Source organism: Bradysia coprophila, unplaced genomic scaffold (genome assembly GCF_014529535.1).
Source record: "Bradysia coprophila strain Holo2 unplaced genomic scaffold, BU_Bcop_v1 contig_297, whole genome shotgun sequence".
Taxonomy (NCBI): domain Eukaryota; kingdom Metazoa; phylum Arthropoda; class Insecta; order Diptera; family Sciaridae; genus Bradysia; species Bradysia coprophila.
In genome coordinates, this window is record NW_023503555.1 from 1,557,490 (window position 1) to 1,577,893 (window position 20,404).

General features: G+C 35.2%; 1 protein-coding gene across 1 annotated transcript; it reads right to left on the bottom strand.

Moving 5' to 3' along the window:
- Positions 1-4,193: 4,193 nt before the first annotated feature.
- On the bottom strand, positions 4,194-5,290 carry LOC119078774 (snake venom serine protease-like). The gene is made up of 2 exons (XM_037186485.1): positions 4,861-5,290; positions 4,194-4,802 (listed from the first exon to the last, which is right to left on the bottom strand). The coding sequence occupies exons 1-2, from the start codon at positions 5,188-5,190 to the stop codon at positions 4,368-4,370; spliced, it is 765 nt and encodes a 254-aa protein (XP_037042380.1). The 5' UTR covers positions 5,191-5,290; the 3' UTR covers positions 4,194-4,367.
- Positions 5,291-20,404: the final 15,114 nt, after the last annotated feature.

A 20,404-nucleotide genomic window follows, 5' to 3' on the forward strand; every position in this document is an offset into this window, starting at 1 on the left:
GTTGCAGGGTTGTCCATCGATAATTTTTTGGCGACTACTTTTGGCGACTACTTTAACAAGGTCGCATTTTCTATTGGAATTTTTAGACCCGTACGAAGTACTGTGGTCTTATAGGTTTACGCATACGTTTGTAACACGTCGATTGGACTCCCTGAGTAAGGGGAAACCTATTGTGGTTGTCCATAGATGCCAAATCAGCGAAATAAAAATTGTCCGTCTGTCCGTCTGTGGGTTCTCTAACTTGAGTAAAACGCATCCGATTTTAAAAATTCTTCTTTTCCTCGTTTGGTAATGTGAAAATACAGGCTAAGTTCGAAGATGGGTGATTTTGGATCGACCTCTCCGGAGCTGGGGCCCAATAAGTGCATAAGTGTTTTTCGACGATATCTCCAGACATTTAAGCACTACACTTGTCAAATACGTCAAATAAAAGGTATTTACAATACCGATCGACAAAAAGTTTATGGAAATCGGATGACCGACTCGTGAGTCAGACCCCTTAGTGTGAAACAGGCACAGGGCGGCAAGCAGTTTTTGCTTGTAGGTCGGCCACATTTGAACATATTTCGTCTGTTTTAGCTTTATTAGATAGGTATTGATAGGTTTTCGACCCCAGAAGCCAAAACCACTTTCAAAAAAATTCTTCGAAGCTTGTGTGGCTAGTGTGAGCTGATCAAAAGCCGAAAACATGAACTTTTTTACAGACATGTCTCGAGATACACGAAACGTACATGGTCGTGTGGGGTGTCACTAAGAAGGTAATTACATGCATTTTCAGGGCAAATAGGGTCTTATTGGGGTTTGGAAGCATCTACGACGAATTATGAGAAGTTGAAATGTTTAAGTGCTTATATTGAATCGTAGATGCTGCCAAACTGCCGTAAGCTCTACTTTCCCTGAAAGTATATGCAATTACCTTTCCGATGACACCCCACACGACCCTGTACGGCTCGTGTAACTGGAGAATTTTTTGTAAGAAAAGTGAATGTTTTCGGTTTTTGATCACCTCACACTAGCCACACAAGCTTCGAAGAATTTTTTTGAAAGTGGTTTTGTCTTCTGGCGTCGAATACCTTACTGGGCACATATAAAAAATTCCAATAGAAAATGCGTCCGATTTCGAACTTCTGTTTTTCATAAGAATCCCTCATGGCGAATCGATGCTTTGTCGGCTCCACGTAGCCTATGTTCTTCGTAGATAATGAATTTCATTACAAAAGATAAGATTCCGTTCATATATTCAACGTCCATATATTTCAGTGCATTTGGATGCAGTTTTCCTTCAGCTATGACGGAAAAATGTTTGTTTTTCAAGAGGGAATCCATTAAACGACAAGAAGCCGAGCTGAATGTGTCTCTTACGGACTGGCTGCCTGGATAAACATAAATCTAAAACTACCATAAGCATAACTTCAGACTATCTGACTGATGGGATGGCGTAAAACTGACATTAGACATTTGTTCTCCGACCCGTTGAGCCTTTTGGAAGAAATCTGAAGTCGGCCTTGGGAAGGCTGTGTATGGGGTGTTCGGACAAAATAACTTTCGGACAAAATAACCCCGGACAAAATAACTCTGGACAAAATAACCCCGGACAAAATAACTACGAAACACATATTTTAAAAACAAATTGTGAATAACACTCGCTAGCAGAATATATTGCGTAGGGTCAGTGTACCAATCTCCGGATATGCATGAGTAGTCGACTATTATGAGAAAACAAAAATTTTATTTCTTTATGTTATTTACTCCGACCGCTGGTGTATATAACTCTTTCACAGATCTATTATGTATCTCGACTATATTCGAGTATATTTTCGAGTATATATCGACTATATTCGAGTCCATCGACTATATTTGAGGATATCGACAATATTCGATGACATCGACAATATTTGTTAACGTCTACTATATTCGAGGTTATCGGCAATATTCTAGGACATCGACGATATTCGAGTACTTCGACAATTATCGATGACATCGACTATGCTCGAGAACATCGACAATATTCGAGAACATCGACAATATTCGAGAATATCGACAATATTCGAGAATATCGACAATATTAGAGAATATAGACAATATTCGAGAATATCGACTATATTCTAGGACATCGACAATTATCGAGGACATCGACAGTTATCGATGACATCGACTAAGTTCGAGAACATCGACAATTATCGAGGACATCGACTAAGTTCGAGAACATCGACAATAAATTATCGAGGACATCGACTAATTTTGAGAACATCGACTATGCTCGAGAACATCGACAATATTCGAGAACATCGACAATATTCGAGAATATCGACAATATTCAAGAATATCGACAATATTAGAGAATATAGACAATATTCGAGAATATCGACTATATTCTAGGACATCGACAATTATCGAGGACATCGACAGTTATCGATGACATCGACTAAGTTCGAGAACATCGACAATTATCGAGGACATCGACTAAGTTCGAGAACATCGACAATAAATTATCGAGGACATCGACTAATTTTGAGAACATCGACTATGCTCGAGAACATCGACAATATTCGAGAACATCGACCATATTTGAGGATATCGACAATATTCGATGACAGCGACAATATTCGTTAACGTCTACTATATTCGAGGTTATCGGCAATATTTTAGGACATCGACGATATTCGAGTACTTCGACAATTATCGATGACATCGACTAAGTTCGAGAACATCTACTATGCTCGATAACATCGACAATATTCGAGAATATCGTCGACAATATTCGAGAATATCGACAATATTCGAGAATATCGACAATATTCGAGAATATCGACAATATTCGAGAATATCGAGCGAATTCAGATCGGCTGTAATTGTGACTAGATCATACTGGAATTCAGACGATACACAAGATTTGAAAATCGCAAATGCGAATAAGATCACGATTTTCACAGTAGTGTCAGCGCCGCAGGCCGTGAAGAATAAGGAAAAATAAAAAAGCGGGGTCGAGGGGCGGCAGCCCCCGCTGAGGGGGGTCAAGGGGGGAGAATCCCCCCTTGGAAGTCGTCATAAACTTTGGGGGGGATATTTTGTCCGGGAGTTATTTTGTCCGGGTTATTTTGTCCGGAGTTATTTTGTCCGGAGTTATTTTGTCCTAGAGCCGTTTGAAATCAATTTTGATTGTCATCTTTTCTGTGTGATATACATTTATATGCTAACGTTCAAATTGCTGTTGATGATAATTGTGCTACTTGAGAATATATTTTAGTCATCATTTAAAGCGAATCTTTTGAGAATCACCATGCCAAAGTCGGTTTGACCATAAACTATACCAAGGCCCAAGGCAGTATACTTTGGGGAGGTCAGGTCACGCAGATCGCCATTTCATTAGATACGCGGGAACACGCCTTTTCCATACATCTGCGTGACCTGACCTCCCCAAAGTATACTGCCTTGGGCCTTGGTATAGTTTATGGTCAAACCGACTTTGGCATGGTGATTCTCAAAAGATTCGCTTTAAATGATGACTAAAATATATTCTCAAGTAGCACAATTATCATCAACAGCAATTTGAACGTTAGCATATAAATGTATATCACACAGAAAAGATGACAATCAAAATTGATTTCAAACAATGCTCCATGTCCGTTACGATTAAATTAAATTGAAAGGGGTTACGAAAAGGGCAAAAACAATCAAATTTATGCCTGTTTGTTAAAATAACGATCTTTTAACTGGATAAGGTTAAATATTATGACTCCTTACACTCTGGGTCGGTAGAAAAGAAGAAGAAAAAAATTTAATCATTTTCTATGTAGAAATGAACAAATTGTTTTCAGAGATGGCTTATGCAAGATGTGAGCGTGTGTACGTTGATATAATGTACGACATTTGTTTTCAGTTGATTGGGTTAGAGTGCTCGTAAAGAAATATGGTTTTATGAATGAAATGGATTTGAACGACATTTTGAGCGCAAATTTAACCTGATATCTGTCAGGCCATAGTGGGCGATCAGGTGTTCGCTCTTTTTCGGCCAAAATATTTTAACTCTCGCTTTAGAGTGATCGCCTGTCATGTAGCCCATAGATCATTTTGTACCAGCCTATCTTCCGTAGCAAAAGCTTTCCATTTTACCATCAGTTCGACTGGCGGTAAGGTTATCCGTTGTACATTTCAGACTCATGGACAAAAGTAATTCGAAACAAAACCTTCGGTATGTTCTCCACCAAAATTATATATATTTCAAATAATTGCTGCGCATTCGGCCGCACGACTTCTCTCCACCCCGGTATATTCCAGACAAAAGCAACTCTTCTACACAAAACAAAAACTTTTCCATAGAAATTCTGTGCCCGACAACAACCTTATCAACAATCGTTGACCAATGTTCACACCAAATTCCACAAACCGATAACAAGTGCTGATAATAACAGAACTGTCGAAATTTGATTTACTAGCACTGCACCCGAAACCGATTCGATCCACTCTCTAAATTCGTCAACAGAGTGATATGGCTGCAAATACCGTCCTGGGCTTTCTTCTTGGCAACCAGTTTGAAGTAAAATTCCATCAACCGACTGAGGATTACATACAAGTGGCGAACCAACTGAAGCCGAACAAGCTCGTGTGAGTGGCACATGTTCCGAGCAGTAGGCTTGTGTGTGGTTCGAATAACAATTTTCCGGGGTGTATGCTACTACTTCTACTGTATCTGGATATAATGCTGCTCCACCGAAGCCGAACAGGGTACATGTTGTGGAAGTAAATGGTATTGAGCCGAGTCTTCTGGGTGGGAGTGTCGTAGCATTAAATTTCCCGTCAATCTGTACAATTTTCGTTGGGTTACTAAAATGAAAGGAAACTTAAAGAACAAGTTCTCACCAGAACAACTGCCACATTATTCGTGAAGATGTCTCCATTGTAGTCAGGATGAATAAAGGCTCGTTCAGCTGGAGTTTCAGTAGAACCGTACGCACCACCTCCAAAATCGAAGTTAATTCTAATACCCAGTAAAAAGGAATCATTTGTGGGAGTGGCACAAGCCGCAGTTGTGAGAACATGTCTGTCTGTTATGATGGTTCCTGGACATCTCGCAACTGCGCCACTAAAATTGCCACGCACATATTCCGTCACAACAGCTATAAATCGTTCCTGAGCTAGTCCTTGTTCGCAAAGGAAAATCAGGAAAATTGGCAACACAAATTTGAACATTTTTTCAGAAGTTATTAGAAGCTTGCGAGCACAGTTTTTTGAACTGACACAATTTGTGTTATCGACTCTAATGGTGGCGACAGAAGACTGTGGGAATGAGTTCAACCCAAAATGTACAACAAGTGTAATCGCTTATCAGAGCTCTAAATTATATTACGATAAGGAATATAGTAACGCGCTTACATAGAAATCAATGACAAAATGAATTTCGTGTAATCTTCAATTTATTCAATAAATTTACGTGACTCACATTACAAAAATGCGCAATCCTTGGTAAAATCTCATCAACTATTTAGAAGTAGAAGGCGAGGTAAAACAAATGGTTTGCTAGTATGTAAGAGTTTGAAGACAATAGCTTCCTTTAACTGAGTCAGGAAAATCCAACGTATCCAAAAAATACGGTAGCTCGGTTAATCCTCGGTTTAATTGGACTTCAATTAATCGAAGTTTTCGCAAAAGTTACCGTATTTTTCAGCAATAAACGATAGATTTCATCAAAGTTAATACATTACTTACCGATGGGGCAAACGATGGAAATGGTACTTTTTGTGTGAAATTCAAATGTTTTGAATAAAATAACTTGAGTAATTGCTTACAAAGTTACATTTTGCCTTGTGTTTTTGCATCCATTCCCCTGGAACGGTTGCTGTAAAAAATTCATAGCATGACCCACGCTAAAAATGATGAGTTGTGGAGTGACGTTTCATATTGCTACAACTCACCATCCATGAACGTTTCATACAGAATGAAAACCACCGATCACCATTACTGCACCCGAGGGTCAAATAAGTATACACAATTTGTTTGTACTCAAATGAAAATCTTCTGTTAAGAAAATCCTCAATTTTCTTTTAAAATCTCCAAAGGTTCCTTTACGTCTTAAGAAAATCCTCAAAAATCAAAGAAAATATTTGACAATCAAAAACTTTAAAAATCCTTTAAAATTGACAAAAGAAATCAAACAAAATCATTTAAAATACTAAATGGAAAATCCTGTGAGGATTTACTTTTAGAAAATCCTTTTGCACTCGATTGTCTGTCCATCGCCCGTACCACAAGAATAATTGAATACATAAATAACATACAAAGGTGTTTTACATACTTTTCATGTTTCAAGAACTACTTTCGAAGCCCTCAGCATGTAAAATGCATTACATAACTCGGAATAAAAATGAAAAGTCTCGTTTTCGTGTGTTTATTGACCTCGGCTTTGCCTCGGATCAACAAAATTCACACGAAAAATCTACTTTTCATCTGTTTATCCCTAGTCATGTAATAGTATTTTACATGACTAGGGATAAAAAGATGAAAAGTATAGTTTTCGTGTGAATTTTGTTGATCCGAGGCAAAGCCGAGGTCAATAAACACACGAAAACGAGACTTTTCATTTTTATTCCGAGTTATGTAGTGGATTTTACATGCTGAGGGCGTCGAAAGTAGTGCTTGAAACATGAAAAGTACGGTTTTCGACACATGTAGCATGTAAAATACTATTACTAACGGCAATTAAATTAAATGGAACTTGCGCCACTTCGAGTGTTTGTTGCAAAAAAAAAACTTATATGGCGGGACTATGTTCTTTGGTTTGTTGTTCGCCAATGTGATTTAGTACTTAATTCGTTTTAATTAAATCGGAGAGTATAATTCATCATCACTAGCCGCGAGTGAAATCTTATCGGACACATTAATAGCGAGAGAACATCGCACTTCTTTTTTTTTCCACACCGAATGTTTTACATTAGATGCAAAACGTAAAATGTGAAAAGTATCAATTTCCCAAAAAATTAGAGTAAATATTGTTCTTCAGCATGTGTTTTGCTGTTTTATAAACTGCGTTTTCCTGTGCCAACGACTTCCCTTTTCTGAATGTTGTATGTTTTTATCAATTTTCTCGATCTCTCATACCAAATGTTCAAACAAACGATTTTTTTGTACTTTTTATTTATTGTATCTGTACCATTGGGAGATGAGGATTTTTGCTTTCTGTTTGTTATACAATTTTTGGTTTGATGATGATGATGATGAATACACACTTGACAGCTTGTTAACTTAAATATACAAGTTTTTGGTGTATTTTTTCCATTTGAAATCGATCGTTTTGTTTGTCTTGTTGGTTCTTTTTTTTAAATGAAAATAAAAACAAATTTTTCCGTTTATTCGGCTGGATGTAACGTGATATATGAGAAAGAAGAAGGGGTGCGTTTGTAAAATTGAATTTTTTTGAAAGAAATACAATTCTTCTTACAGTACAACAGTAGAACAATTTTTCTTCTCGTAACTTATTAGCCTCGTTATCGATAGATCTATCAAAAATTGAATAGCAAACCTAGAAAATTTGGTCGTTGACTTAGGGTATCATCTTGTGAAGCAATATGTATGGTAAAAATGATGAAGTAGTAGATTTCACTCACAACGCCTTCAAAAACTCGTCAATAATGGTTGACATTATCAGTGAAGGTCGTTTTGGCAGGCTTCATAAGTAAAATGAATTACGTAATGGTTCCAGCTGAACTCGTCAAAATGAACATCTTCAAATCAGTAGGTAACGTGTCTTGAAAATACTTAGACCAAATGAAGTACTAGAGTCGGTAATTATAATAGTGATTGCTTGTCGTGAATGAAGGACCATCCAAAGGTAGTGTTGAGAAGTTAGGTTTTCAATTTTTTTTTAAGACAGCACACCCCGTCAACGACTCGTAGATACTGTCTCAGCCACAAAACAATGAACCGATTCAATCGGATGTTGTCATTGTGGTGAATTCTGCTTGACTTGATTATAGCGTTGCGGGTGAAATTCGAAACTAAGAACTGGAAACTTAATAATTCAATACAATTTCTACATGAGAGAAGTTATTCCTAAGGACCCCAGACCCCTGCGTCACTATTTTCTCAGTCAACAGATAGATTTAGTTTTACAGCAGGATTGAACCATCACCGCTCGATTGTTCGTTTTTCTTTCTTTGAAAATATTAACCGGCTGTGTATAGCGCACCTTACAATCAATTTTGTAACCTCATGTGCCTCATATTTCCTTGATACAAATTGACAATCTCTTCTGTTAAAGTAACTAACGAGACGATTGTGTGTACGTTCGAAATGGATATTATAGATTACGCTATGTAACAATGGATGCAAAAGAAACGTTTTCGTCGTCGTCTTGACACAACGATATAATCTTGGTATAACGAGATCAGTCCTTATTATAATGGGCTATGGCACAACCAAACATCAATTACCACAAGCTGGGGGTAAATTCAAATCTCATGAGACATATTTTCGGTTTTGTGAAAATATTATTAAAAGAACCAACAATGAACGATAAATTCGGTTAGTTATTGTCACATTGAATATTCCATTGTATTCACAGTGTTCGCACCTACAATATGTAGCACAATCAGTTCAAACATCCCCAGGGGGGTAGTTATATGTGTTATGTACCTTTGAATATTATGAATATATTGTCGTTAAAGCGATTCTTCTACTTCGATTCTTTCTTTTTTCTTTCATTGAAAATTAGCGACTTTTCATTCTACGGATATTTCGTCTTCTCTTTTTTTTGGAAATCGACATGAGAAATACAATGGTTCGCATGTTGTTTGCTGTATCAATTGAAATATATGTAACGCTCTCTTGTTCTCAGAGCTCAGGTGTAACAACAAGTAACAACAATTTCAATGAATTTTTTGTGGAAACACATCTGCGTTCGGCTGTGATGTTTTTATGTTGATGGCCTGACTTTTCAAAATAATTTTTTTTTGCTATTGTGTTGAAAGCACACATGCTTTCAGTTATAACAGCCACTAATACGTCATGCTTTGCATATACATAACCATTTTTGAAGGAAAGATATTCAAACCTTTTACTCCCAATTCTACCGAGTTTTTATTCATTTTTCCCATTTTTTATTATTATTTTTCATTGTTATTGGAATTTCTTAATATTTATTGCTATTGATGTTGTGTTGATAAATAATTTTTCTTCATTTTTTGGTTCAAAATGCAAAGGTGTGGTAAATGGCTGAACAAAGGCGAACCGAGTTAATTCACACTGCGACAATTAATTGATTCGGGGTGGAAACAGTTGAAAATTATGTTGTACCATTTTTCACGGCTTATGATTTCGGTTTTTTCTAATAAATTTAGGCATTTTACGACGAAGAATACCGCGGCATGGAGCTCATTATGTTGCTATTTAATGTATATAAAGGTTGAGTGAGCTGATACACATGTAAAAATGCCGCCTTGTCAAATTATTATTGTTTATAACAGCTTCATATGATGATTATACCGAAGTCTTTCTCTGTTTTGGCTTTTTATGAACAGCGTTATTTCGGTGCAGTAATTAATTTCATTTCTATTTTGTGTTTGGGCATTCAGTATTCGATGTATGGATGCACATCAGCTACAACAGCAGTTGATTTATATAATCGATGGATAAGTGTCTTTCGGAGAGTGGTAATAAATTGCTTGTCGGTACTGAATGTTCAATGCTTAAAATCAGTGTGGTCTCACAGTAGTTACTCTTTTACACACACCAAACATATCAGAGATAGCATAATTGTCTGTAATTTATTTTGATAAAATCATTTTGGAGGGACTGGTATAAAATCTTCTACTTCAATTGTTTGAACGAATACATTGCTTATACGACTGCATTATAAAGATGGTAAACTTAGCGGAAGCAGCGCACTAAGTCCACTCCAAGCCTGAGTGGTACCCTAAATAGGTTACTACAATTTGACAGTGTGTCACACAGCTGTAAAACACTGTAAAAAACCATTTTATACAAAATAGTGGCAGCTGTCAACTATGATCACTTTTGCTTGGCGGAAATGTTAGATGGACTCACTTGGAAATATTCATACCAAGATTAGGGCTCGGAATAGGCGGTCGAAAGACTTATATAACCTGAAATTTCAGGTCAGATATTTTTTTATGAGGAATCCTAACGTGAAATCAGGGCCTATTTCTGATTATTCGAATTTTCGAAATTATCAAAAAATTCCCGATATTCCTGAAAAATTAAAATTAAATTTGAAAATTTCGATAATTTTTGGACAAAACGGAGAAAATTTTGAGAATTTAAATTATTGTAAATGGGCTCTGTCTGAACCTAAATTTTTGAAACTTGCCAGGTCAGGTTTCAGGTTGACATGAAATTTTCTGAAATTTTCATACAAAACTGTTAAAAAATTGAAGTTTCAGGTCATTTCAGATCAGGGCAAAACTTGTCAAATCAGGTTCACACTGAGGAAAAAAATTACGTCTGACACGTATAAAGTGTGGTAAGGTACACCAGTCATGTATGCGTACTTACACACGACACGTATTTCCATACAGAGTCATTGTGTAATATACGATGACTAAGGTAAGAAACATGCCACTCGTATTTTATACAATACATATGTATAACAATACGTGTCGTACGTTAGCACGCATACGTGTCTGGCGTATAACTTCCTTACCACACTTTATACGTGTCAGACGTAATCTTTTTTCTCAGTGCAGGTCAAATCAGGTTTCAGGCTTGCCTGCCCTGTTCCTATCATAAATACTCCTAATTTTCTAATACTTCTAATTAGGGGTAAAAGAATGGAAACTTGATGCTATTTAGAATATCTAAATCCTTTAAAACAGTTCAGTCACATCTATCAGAAAAGATCTATCAGAGAATCAGGAAAACATCATAAAATTAGTTGGTAGTTCGAAACGACAGAGCCTATATTTACCACACAAAGACAATGTGTGCCCATTCCCAACAATGACAAAAGCCTTTTCCAAAACCATGTCCTCATTTCGAATTAATAAAATTAAATTTCATCTGCAGCTCGAATGTCATTAACTTAACATTTGCAACAACACTCACCCGCGTTAAGAGCACTGACTGGACAACATCATTTTAATGATGTTTTGTCTGCGTTCCATTCGTTTTCTAACAACAGTACGCTTCACCACCATTTATATACCAAAACAAAATCACTTTTACCCCCTCGGTTATGTAATACACCATGAGCATGGATTTCGCTTGAACGTTCGTCATATTTCACATTTATATTATGTAACAACATTAAATGCGGGAGGGTGTGCAATATTAATTGATTCAATTGGCGTAAAACACGTGCATTTTAATACCACGATATTGTGGAAAAATTGGGCTGAACGGATACTTTGTGTTGCAGTTTCTTTTCATACAAACAAAAAGTTTGTCATTTGTTGGTTACGTCATTGGAGGACGAGAACCAACCGAGAGAATTGAGACCAAAAAATATTCCAGAAACTTGGACATTGGTGTCAAGAATTTATCTCTATTTCATATCAGCCCGGAAAAAGATAATTTTCATATTGCGACAATATAAGAAGCAGTCCATGTAAAAACGCTGACAAAGTACCACCCCGCCCAAAAAAAACGAGCGAAACGTTTTCCTTGGCAAAAAGCAAAAAGATTAAAATTTCCCTCTCAAAACAAGAAAAAAAACAGAAAAAAATCCCTCAAGTTATTTTGAACTTGCCGCAACTACCACTTGACAAACAATGTGCTCGTTGTTTGTATATTTCATTTCCTTCTTTTCGTTCAGCTCAATTTACCGACAAATTGAAAACTTACACGGAAAATCTCAATAAAAATTCAATTACAGAGAGTCACTCAATAATGTCATATATGTGCCATCGCATCGTGATCATGATAATATACTCGAACATATTTCGCTCGAGGAGCAATGGAAAAATATTATGCAGAATTGTTTGTTGAAAAACAATTTTATTCAAGTCACCCTACACAACAAAATCATCTCAAAGCCACCACCCCATACCACCCACACACACACAAACCCCAGCCATACTCGGATGTTATATTTATTGTTATTATTGTTCTTGTTGTTGCTGTAAGCACATACAATGAATGGAAAATGATGATGACCTATTTCGTCTGGGTTTGAAATATTTTATAAATCGAAACAGTGAAGTGTTTCAACATGGCGGCTCAAGAGTGGCTTCTTTTGTTTAAAGTCACGTTTTTCTGTTGGAAAACAGTAGCAAAAAAAAAACGGAAATTTGTCTTTTCGGTTTGAAAAGTTTATTGTTAAAATCATGCAGCTATATGAGCTGACGAAAAAAAAAATTCAGCTCGAACCGGGCTCGTTTGTTTTAGGTAAAAAAAGGGAGCGCCAACACATTTCATGATTACGGACTTGTCCAAAACCACCACAAGGGTAGTTGAAAATAATCTCTTCAGTTTTTATGGACTATTAAAGAATTGCTTCCTTGTAATTCGTTCGATGGTTCGATTATAAAATATCTTAGTCGTGAAAGAGATGTCTTAGTAAAGAATTTAGTGGTCTTCACTAACAAACATTAAACGGTAAGGTCAGGGTGTATCCTCGGGTGTATCAGATTTTGAGACTTGTAAGGTCCGCAATAGCCTGTTTGCGAGAAATGTATATAATCGAAAAATCAGCGAAGGCATGTGATTGAGTTGTCGCAAAAGAAATTTCTCCAATTGACTTTATGTCTCTGATGGTGATCTCTCGGAAAGTTGAGAGTATTTTTGGAGAAAATGATTTAGTAGCTGCCAAAGATGCCGATGGTCCATAAGGTGACCCTGCCGAGATTGCCTAATATCGAAAATCTTATCTTTCAGACTTTTCCTTATATATCCTGATTGATTGGGTTTATTTTATGGTATAACGTTGTAGTGAGGTGTCAACTAGTACTAGGTATTCTGGTGAGTCGAGGACACCTTGGCCAGTAATAATCTAATCCAGCAAAACAGCCAAATATGATCCTTGACGTCTGTCATATGTTAACGGCATCGATGATAAAAATAAGAGATAAGCTCTGAGCTAGTGTTTTCTGTTATAGTAAAATTTATGTTAAAATTAATGAAGTAAAAGATTTGATACAAAAGATCAAAAGAAGTAACAGATTCGACATCGCATTAACGATGATTATACTTTCCAATCTGAGAAAAACATTTTTTTATATCGAAGATCCAATCGCTTTTCTCATGAAAACCAATAAAACTGCAAATAAACAAGCACATTAGACACAGATATTTAACTTAAAACCAAGTTAACAACTTGATTAAACAAACAACGTCGTCACGACACGTGCTCTTATCCGTTCTGTTCCACCCATACCGACAACATATTATAACATCAAGAGAAGAAAAAAAAATATGAAAACAAAAAACCCTCTTTGATGACCTCCTTTTTTATATCCCGTAATTCAACGACAATGTGATTCCGTCGATGTCAAAGTGTTTTAACTGATTTTCTCATTTAAATCCATAGTAACGGTGTGTTCGTGTTGTAGCTGTTTTTTGCGCATTATCGAACAATACCGACAAAAAACATACACGTGCACGTGCTTTGGACACATCGTTAAAAATAACTAGTCGCTAGTGTTGTATTGAAACAATATTGCTGACGATTATTATATTGTTTCGGAAAAACATACCAACTTTTTACAGTTCACTTTTTTCCGATGACACGTGCACCCTCTCCGAGATACCGATAACATTTTGCACCCCATGTATAATATTATTCATACGCGTAGAAATGGTACGTGCGAACGTATAAATTTAAACCAAATAGACCATAATCTCGATGCGACGATATTACAATAATGGGAAGGGAATATGAATATCAATCTCTCATCTAAACGTTGTAAATGGTAAAACAATCAAGTACCTTAATAGATAAACACATCAACAATGTAACACTGATGTTCTCAATCAAATTATGTGAATTTTGCCAGGAGGACCATTCAATTTGATATTGCAAAGGGGAGACTTTGTGTACGAGCAAGGTATATTGTTTATATGCATAATGTAACAACGAGCATAGAGAAGAGACGTGATCTATCGAGTTTTGATTGCCTGAACATGATTTAGGCATTGAATGATTTGTTTCCGGCGCACACGAACGGTAATAATATCATGCTAAGTGTTTTTTATGGGTGCACAAACAACAGAACGCAAAACATTTGTGTGAAAATGACCCACACTTTCATGATAATTCATACAATCTATGTTGCTATCTAATTAAAACATTAGGTGTCGTGATCAGCGCGTTTTGGTTCCAGCAATGCATTAAACTGGCAAAGACGGTTAGCACATCTCCAATGTGAGTAACGAATTTACTACTTCATTTTATCGACATATTTTTAACAGAATTGACACAATACTCATTTACATAACAACTAATAAAACGTTGAAATATCGAGTTTTCGTGCGAATTTTATTGATACAAAGCGAAGCCGAGGTCTTAAGAACGCTTTTCGACTTACAAACATGTAGAAAATCTATTACTTCATTAGTTTTCGCAATAATTTTGTGGTCTTACCGTACCTTCTGCTCTCATTTCTATTGAAAGTTGATAACTTTATGAATTCTTTCCCAATCTTCGATGAATTGACTTCTCAAATCGTATTTCAAACCGTTGCCTAAGCCTTCCCATCCGTGAGTCTCAATTTACTGTGATTTTCTATCAGATACCGTTCCTACATTGTCGTGCATTCGATCGTCATGCCATATATAAATACTTCATTTTTTTTAGTTGTGGTATTGAAGCCATCAAATTGAAAAGTCTGCATCATTCAGTCCATTATAATAATTCAGTGATTATTGGCATTGCGAAAATAAAATCTATCCCAAAAAACAATCAACCCATTTCACATAATATCCGACTCACAAAACAATTGAAATTAAATTTCCACACGACTGTTTTCCGTTTGTAGTAAATGGATATCGATTGATGGTCGGCTTTATTTTCCGCTTAAAAAATATTTAAAAAAAAACGATGCTGATCGAGCACACACAATAAAGGAAAACAAAACCGTTTTTCCAATTGATTGATTTTTTTAGTTTTTGCATCCTTAACGAGTCCCATTTACAACCTCAGTTCAAGTTGAAAATTGTTTTTTTTTTAATAAATAGTAATGCCCAATATTGATATGGTCATTGATTAGAGGAGTTTTGTTTTGTTTGATTGATATTAGTTGGGGTGCCCTTATGTTTAATAAAGTACAAATCTGCGGGTTTTTTTTTCATTTCTTTAAAAACAAAATTCGAAAGGTGGTCTGTGTGTTGTACACATGAATGTATGAAAACAAAACAGAAATTAATAATAGCAACGAAACCGTTGAATATTAGGAACCCCCAGTCACTTTTTGTACACAATTCGTTCACTTCAGCAGTTCGTAGATAAACGAGAACTTTGTTCCGAAAAAACAAAATTTAGTCAGTCGGCAATTCTCTTCATTATTTCCTCGAATATTTAACCGGGATCCGAATTCGTAATACTACAAAATGACATAGCTAAAAGTAGTATAATACTAAAAAGCAATCTAGTATCCAGGACCAAGGGCCCTAAAATTCTTCGACTTTTTCTTACATATTCGCTTGTAAAGCTATTTAGATTTTCAATGTCGATTTTCAATTGTTTTCGATCTTTGGTAACCTAGCCAATTATTGTTTAGAAATTTTCGGAAATTTTAACGAATTTTCGGTAATTTATGGAGTTCAATTCCCTTAAAATAGGCGTGCTCAGAACCCATTTGTAATTGATAATTATAAATTATCAAAAAAACGTATAGTAACGAAATCATTGAATCTATTACTTAATTTGTGTTACGTAAGCCTAGCGCCACAACAAAGTAAAACCGAGTACCTGCCTCTGGTTTTACTAGCTGTGCTAGTGTTTAATACATCTATGTAGATTTCGGTAATCACTTATAAGGACTCTCGTTAGGAATGTTTGCTTAGGAATGTTTGCTTAGAAATTTGTCTCTTTGGGTGTATCTTGTTAGGTCTTAGGCACTATCTTCCGAGAAGAATAGTAGTTATAACAACGAATGTGCAATTGTCAATAAAATTTTGTTTCATCAAACTCACGGAAAAGAAAAATCCGAATTTTTTTATGATTTTAGATTTGTTGCGGTCTGGAATTGTTCCCACATTTAGGCACTTAGAAATATCATCAGTCGATGATAAAATTCCAAAATATCGATATAATATCAATGGAATGTTTTATCGATAATCGAATTGATGGATAATCATCGATAAAATGATCGATTATCGATATAATAATTTATTGATCATCGATGATTATCGATTATTGATGAAACCTTCGATTGATATAAATATAGTTGATATTGCGTCAGGTAATACTCCCCAGAAACCGTGAAGAAAGCCCAGATTTCGAAATTCGTAACAATTCGCTTTCCTTCCGTAGAATATTGAGTAAGAATCCACATAACCACTAACGACTACCACAGACATCTGTTACCGACAACAATGAACACTGATTTCTTTCTAGATATCTGTTACATATAGAAAAATCTAAGAAGTAAAAGATTTAAATCCAATTTCTGTATTCTGTTTTCATCGAAAGATATAACAGATTTTGCCACTATGATATCCTTGACATTTGTGAAAGCTTAATTTACTATTAAAACGTCGGATTATACATCGTCGAATTAGCATAACATTCACGGAAATCTTCTTCTTTACCACAGTTTTCCCTTGCTCGAAGATTTAGTTTCGCAATATTCTCAACGGCATTCTGAACGCAATAATATCACCGTCTGCAATATTTTCAAAGGAACTACCGATATGTTTAACTACTAAAGTTAACCAATAATACGATCTTCATGACAGGAAGATAGGTCGGTTGTGCAACAATAGCATACAGATCTTGATCCTGTATTATGTTGACCGGTATCTTGGACATATATATTGTTCTATTGAAAATCGATAAATAGCAGACAAACGTTTCTACTTTGAGTGAATGCAATGTATGTAGCACATTGAATATATTTCAAGAAAAATACCTTCCATCCATTATTACCATCGCTGATATTATACAGAAACTATTGTATGGTTTGAGTCGGCACATGCTACTGATAAACCGACAAAACTTCTACAAACACCAGTTAATTTTAGAAAAAAACCTGAAGAAGAATTGCAAGAAAAAAATTGTTCAACATCTCAATTCTCCTCATTCATACAAAAAGTCAAACAATCATGATGGTATATTCAACACGGTAATATGTAACCAGAAATTGAACCGTCACACCTCCTGCTAAGCGACCTTAATGCTGAATATTTTGTTCGAGTTTTTTTTCTTCAGTCAAATAAGGTGACGGTTAGACTAAAAAAATGCTTTTGTTTGTTTGCTCATTGGAATCATTGCTCAGCTTTCCCAAATGCATAATCATTAGTTATCGAATCTATTACTTGATTTGTTCTATAAATATTTTCGGTAGATTGAAATAAAATCTTCTACTTCATTTTTTAAACATTGATTTCACCATAAAAACCACAATAGCTAGAGATCATTGCTTATTTCCATAAAGTTGCTGTTGATGGCGTAAATCATGTCTAGTTTAGCTAATAGCTTATATAAAATTTCGTTATGAGTCAATGACTATTATAGTCATATAATAATCGTTCCAATTTACCATTCTTTCCTTTAAACATCATACACTCATACTGGTTTGTATTGTGGAGGGTAAAAGTTATGGGTGATGACATCTACCGAGTAACACAATCGTAATATAAAGCTTTGTCATTGTACAATTTTCGGAAAGAATTCGGGAGTTTGTCCATGATTTCGAAAGAAACATATGATTCAATAATGAAGTAGAATATTGTTGTGGTCAAGAACATGATAGTGTTTTTCGAAGCTTTAATTTGATTATGAGTTGTTGTCATTAATTTCATTTTCTGTATACGTGAGAGTGTATTGGTGAGCTATGATATGAATCGGTCGGTAGGGAAAGTAAACGGTCGAGAAGGAAAGTAACGGTTGGGAAGGAAAGCACCAACACACTCTCACTATTACAGAAAAATATCTTTCAAAATACCCCAATACACACTCGATGTGTGTTTTCGCTTGGGCTTCGCCCGCGCGTGCACACACATCTTGTGTGTATTGGGGTATGTTGAAATATACTATTTCAATCTAAGTAAATGCAAGAATCATATTGCTGCTGAAACATTTCGTTAACATTGTGAGAGACATCTTAATATGTAGAAACACTTACAGGTTTACAGGTACCTATTTAGTATTTTGAATAAAAATTTTTATCGGGTTTATTACTTCCATAGATCAAAGTGTTTTTAATATGTTGATTTCAAATCTTTTACTTCAATTGTTTTAACATGCATTTTACTATATAAAGGACCATATTACCCAGAGCTTGTTATTATGTTTGTCATTGTTATCGATAGCAGATGAATAGACGTATGTGGCAGGTCGTTAAAATTTGCAGTTGGTTGCTAGGAATGCTAATGCTAGGATTCATTTGTTTATATAATGAAAAATAGAATGGAAATAGAGTGGCTCGCGCCCATACATTTTTTGAATTTTTGGTCTTGTTGGAATTCGGCGAGAATTATGTAACTCGGTGCGAATTTGATTTATGATGGTTTTAAGCAAAGTAAAGATTGGAAATGGGTGCGATCTCGATTTAGAGCATTTTTAAAGGAACTGAAAGTTTTAAGTCGGAAAAACCGACACATTTTCTGTTTCTGTATTTTACTTAAGTTTCTGATTTCTTCATATAAAAAAAACTTGCAAAATTCACAAAAAACAAGTAAAACACAAAACAGTCCTACGGCTTTCTTAACTTCGAAAATATTTTCGGGGATCCTGCGTTCATAAACAAAAATTTTTGGTCTTATTTTTCAGCTTCTGTACTTTCTAGATACCTAGCCGTTCCCCATATCACAACGCAATGGAATTTCCATTTAACACTAAACTTTCCAGTTTTTTTTAGTATAATAAATTTAGAAATTAGTGGGATTATCGAAGGAGAAAAAGAGCCAAAAACATCACAAAGCTGAAAAATATCTTCCTGGTTGACAAATTTCGTGTTTTCAAATATTTTGCTGGGTCCAGGTCAGGTTTACAAAAAGTATTTGGTAATGTTTTATGCTTGGGAGAAGAAAATGCAGTCTTTCTGAATTTCTACATGTCTTAACATCACCCATTTTAAGAGACAGATAATATAAAATTAGAGTATTAAAAATTCTATTCAACATTTCCAGTTTTTGAAAAAAATACACGCAATGTTAAATACCCTTTTAGGGACGACTGTATCTAATGAAGGAAATGTGGGAAACAAATGAAATGTTTGACGACTGTGACAGCACAGGCACAGGTAGAAATGTGGACCTAGATCTTCGTGTTTTAGGGATTACAGTAAGTGAACGAACATTTGTGGAATTAAAACTTGATTCCCTCTGGAATTACTTTCATTTCACATTTTTTATGCTGTGATGATATTTGCAACTTACGCAGCCTGTATATAATATTTTATGAATGTATTTTATCGCACTAGTGCGACAAAGGATTTGCAAAGGACTTTATCGCACTAGCGCGATAAAAGCCACGTGCTGCTGACGTCACACTACCTCGGCTTCACGTCGAATTGGCAATCTGACATTTAGAGTGATAATATACCTTCATACGATTCTTGTTACATAGATAACTGTTATGCAACCCAGCATCATAAAGAGCAAAATGTCATAATTACATATATAGAGTCTTTGTGCTCGATGTCATAAACTGACCATTTAAGACTTCTTGCTTAATATATGTGCCCTCTGAAAGTCTAAAGCTCACTTTTAATTTTGCAACATCGTTGAAACCATAATATCATTTCATTATGTTTAGTCTGCAATTTTATCCATACAGAAATTAGATTACTTCAATACCAGCTGAAATTAAAGCTAAAATTATTATAGAATTGGGACCTAAAATTTTTAATCCCATTTTTTATCTGTGAAGGATTAGTTATGTGAGATTTTCAATAGGTTCTGATAAAAAACAAATTTTCGTAGTTTTTTTTGTAATTTCTATTTTATTTTCACTTTTTCATCTCCCTATCATCAGTATAAATTTTGCATCCATCTAAATTATGCGCGCAATTTAGTATCAGCACACAAAATGTTTTTCTTTTTTTTTTCTTTTTTTTTTTTTTTACTTTTTCATCACTTTATGACTTAATTTTCATTTTTACTTTTTATTTAATTTATTTCATTTATTGGACACTTTATTGATAATACAAAATGGATTATAATCTAAGTAAATCATTTTTAAATGTTTTATTGTTTTTTGGGGGTAGGATAGGGGTAGGGAGGAAACTATTATCTTTTTATTTAATTTTTTTTTCTCATAAAAAATACACTGCCGTCTGTTTATCGTGCAGGT

Excerpts from the sequence above, each read along its gene's own strand:
- LOC119078774 (XM_037186485.1), bottom strand. The coding sequence starts at position 5,190 with ATGTTCAAATTTGTGTTGCCAATTTTCCTGATTTTCCTTTGCGAACAA. Across the intron at positions 4,803-4,860 it reads ATAATGTGGCAGTTGTTCTG|ATTGACGGGAAATTTAATGC; the intron begins GTGAGAACTTGT and ends AAAATTGTACAG.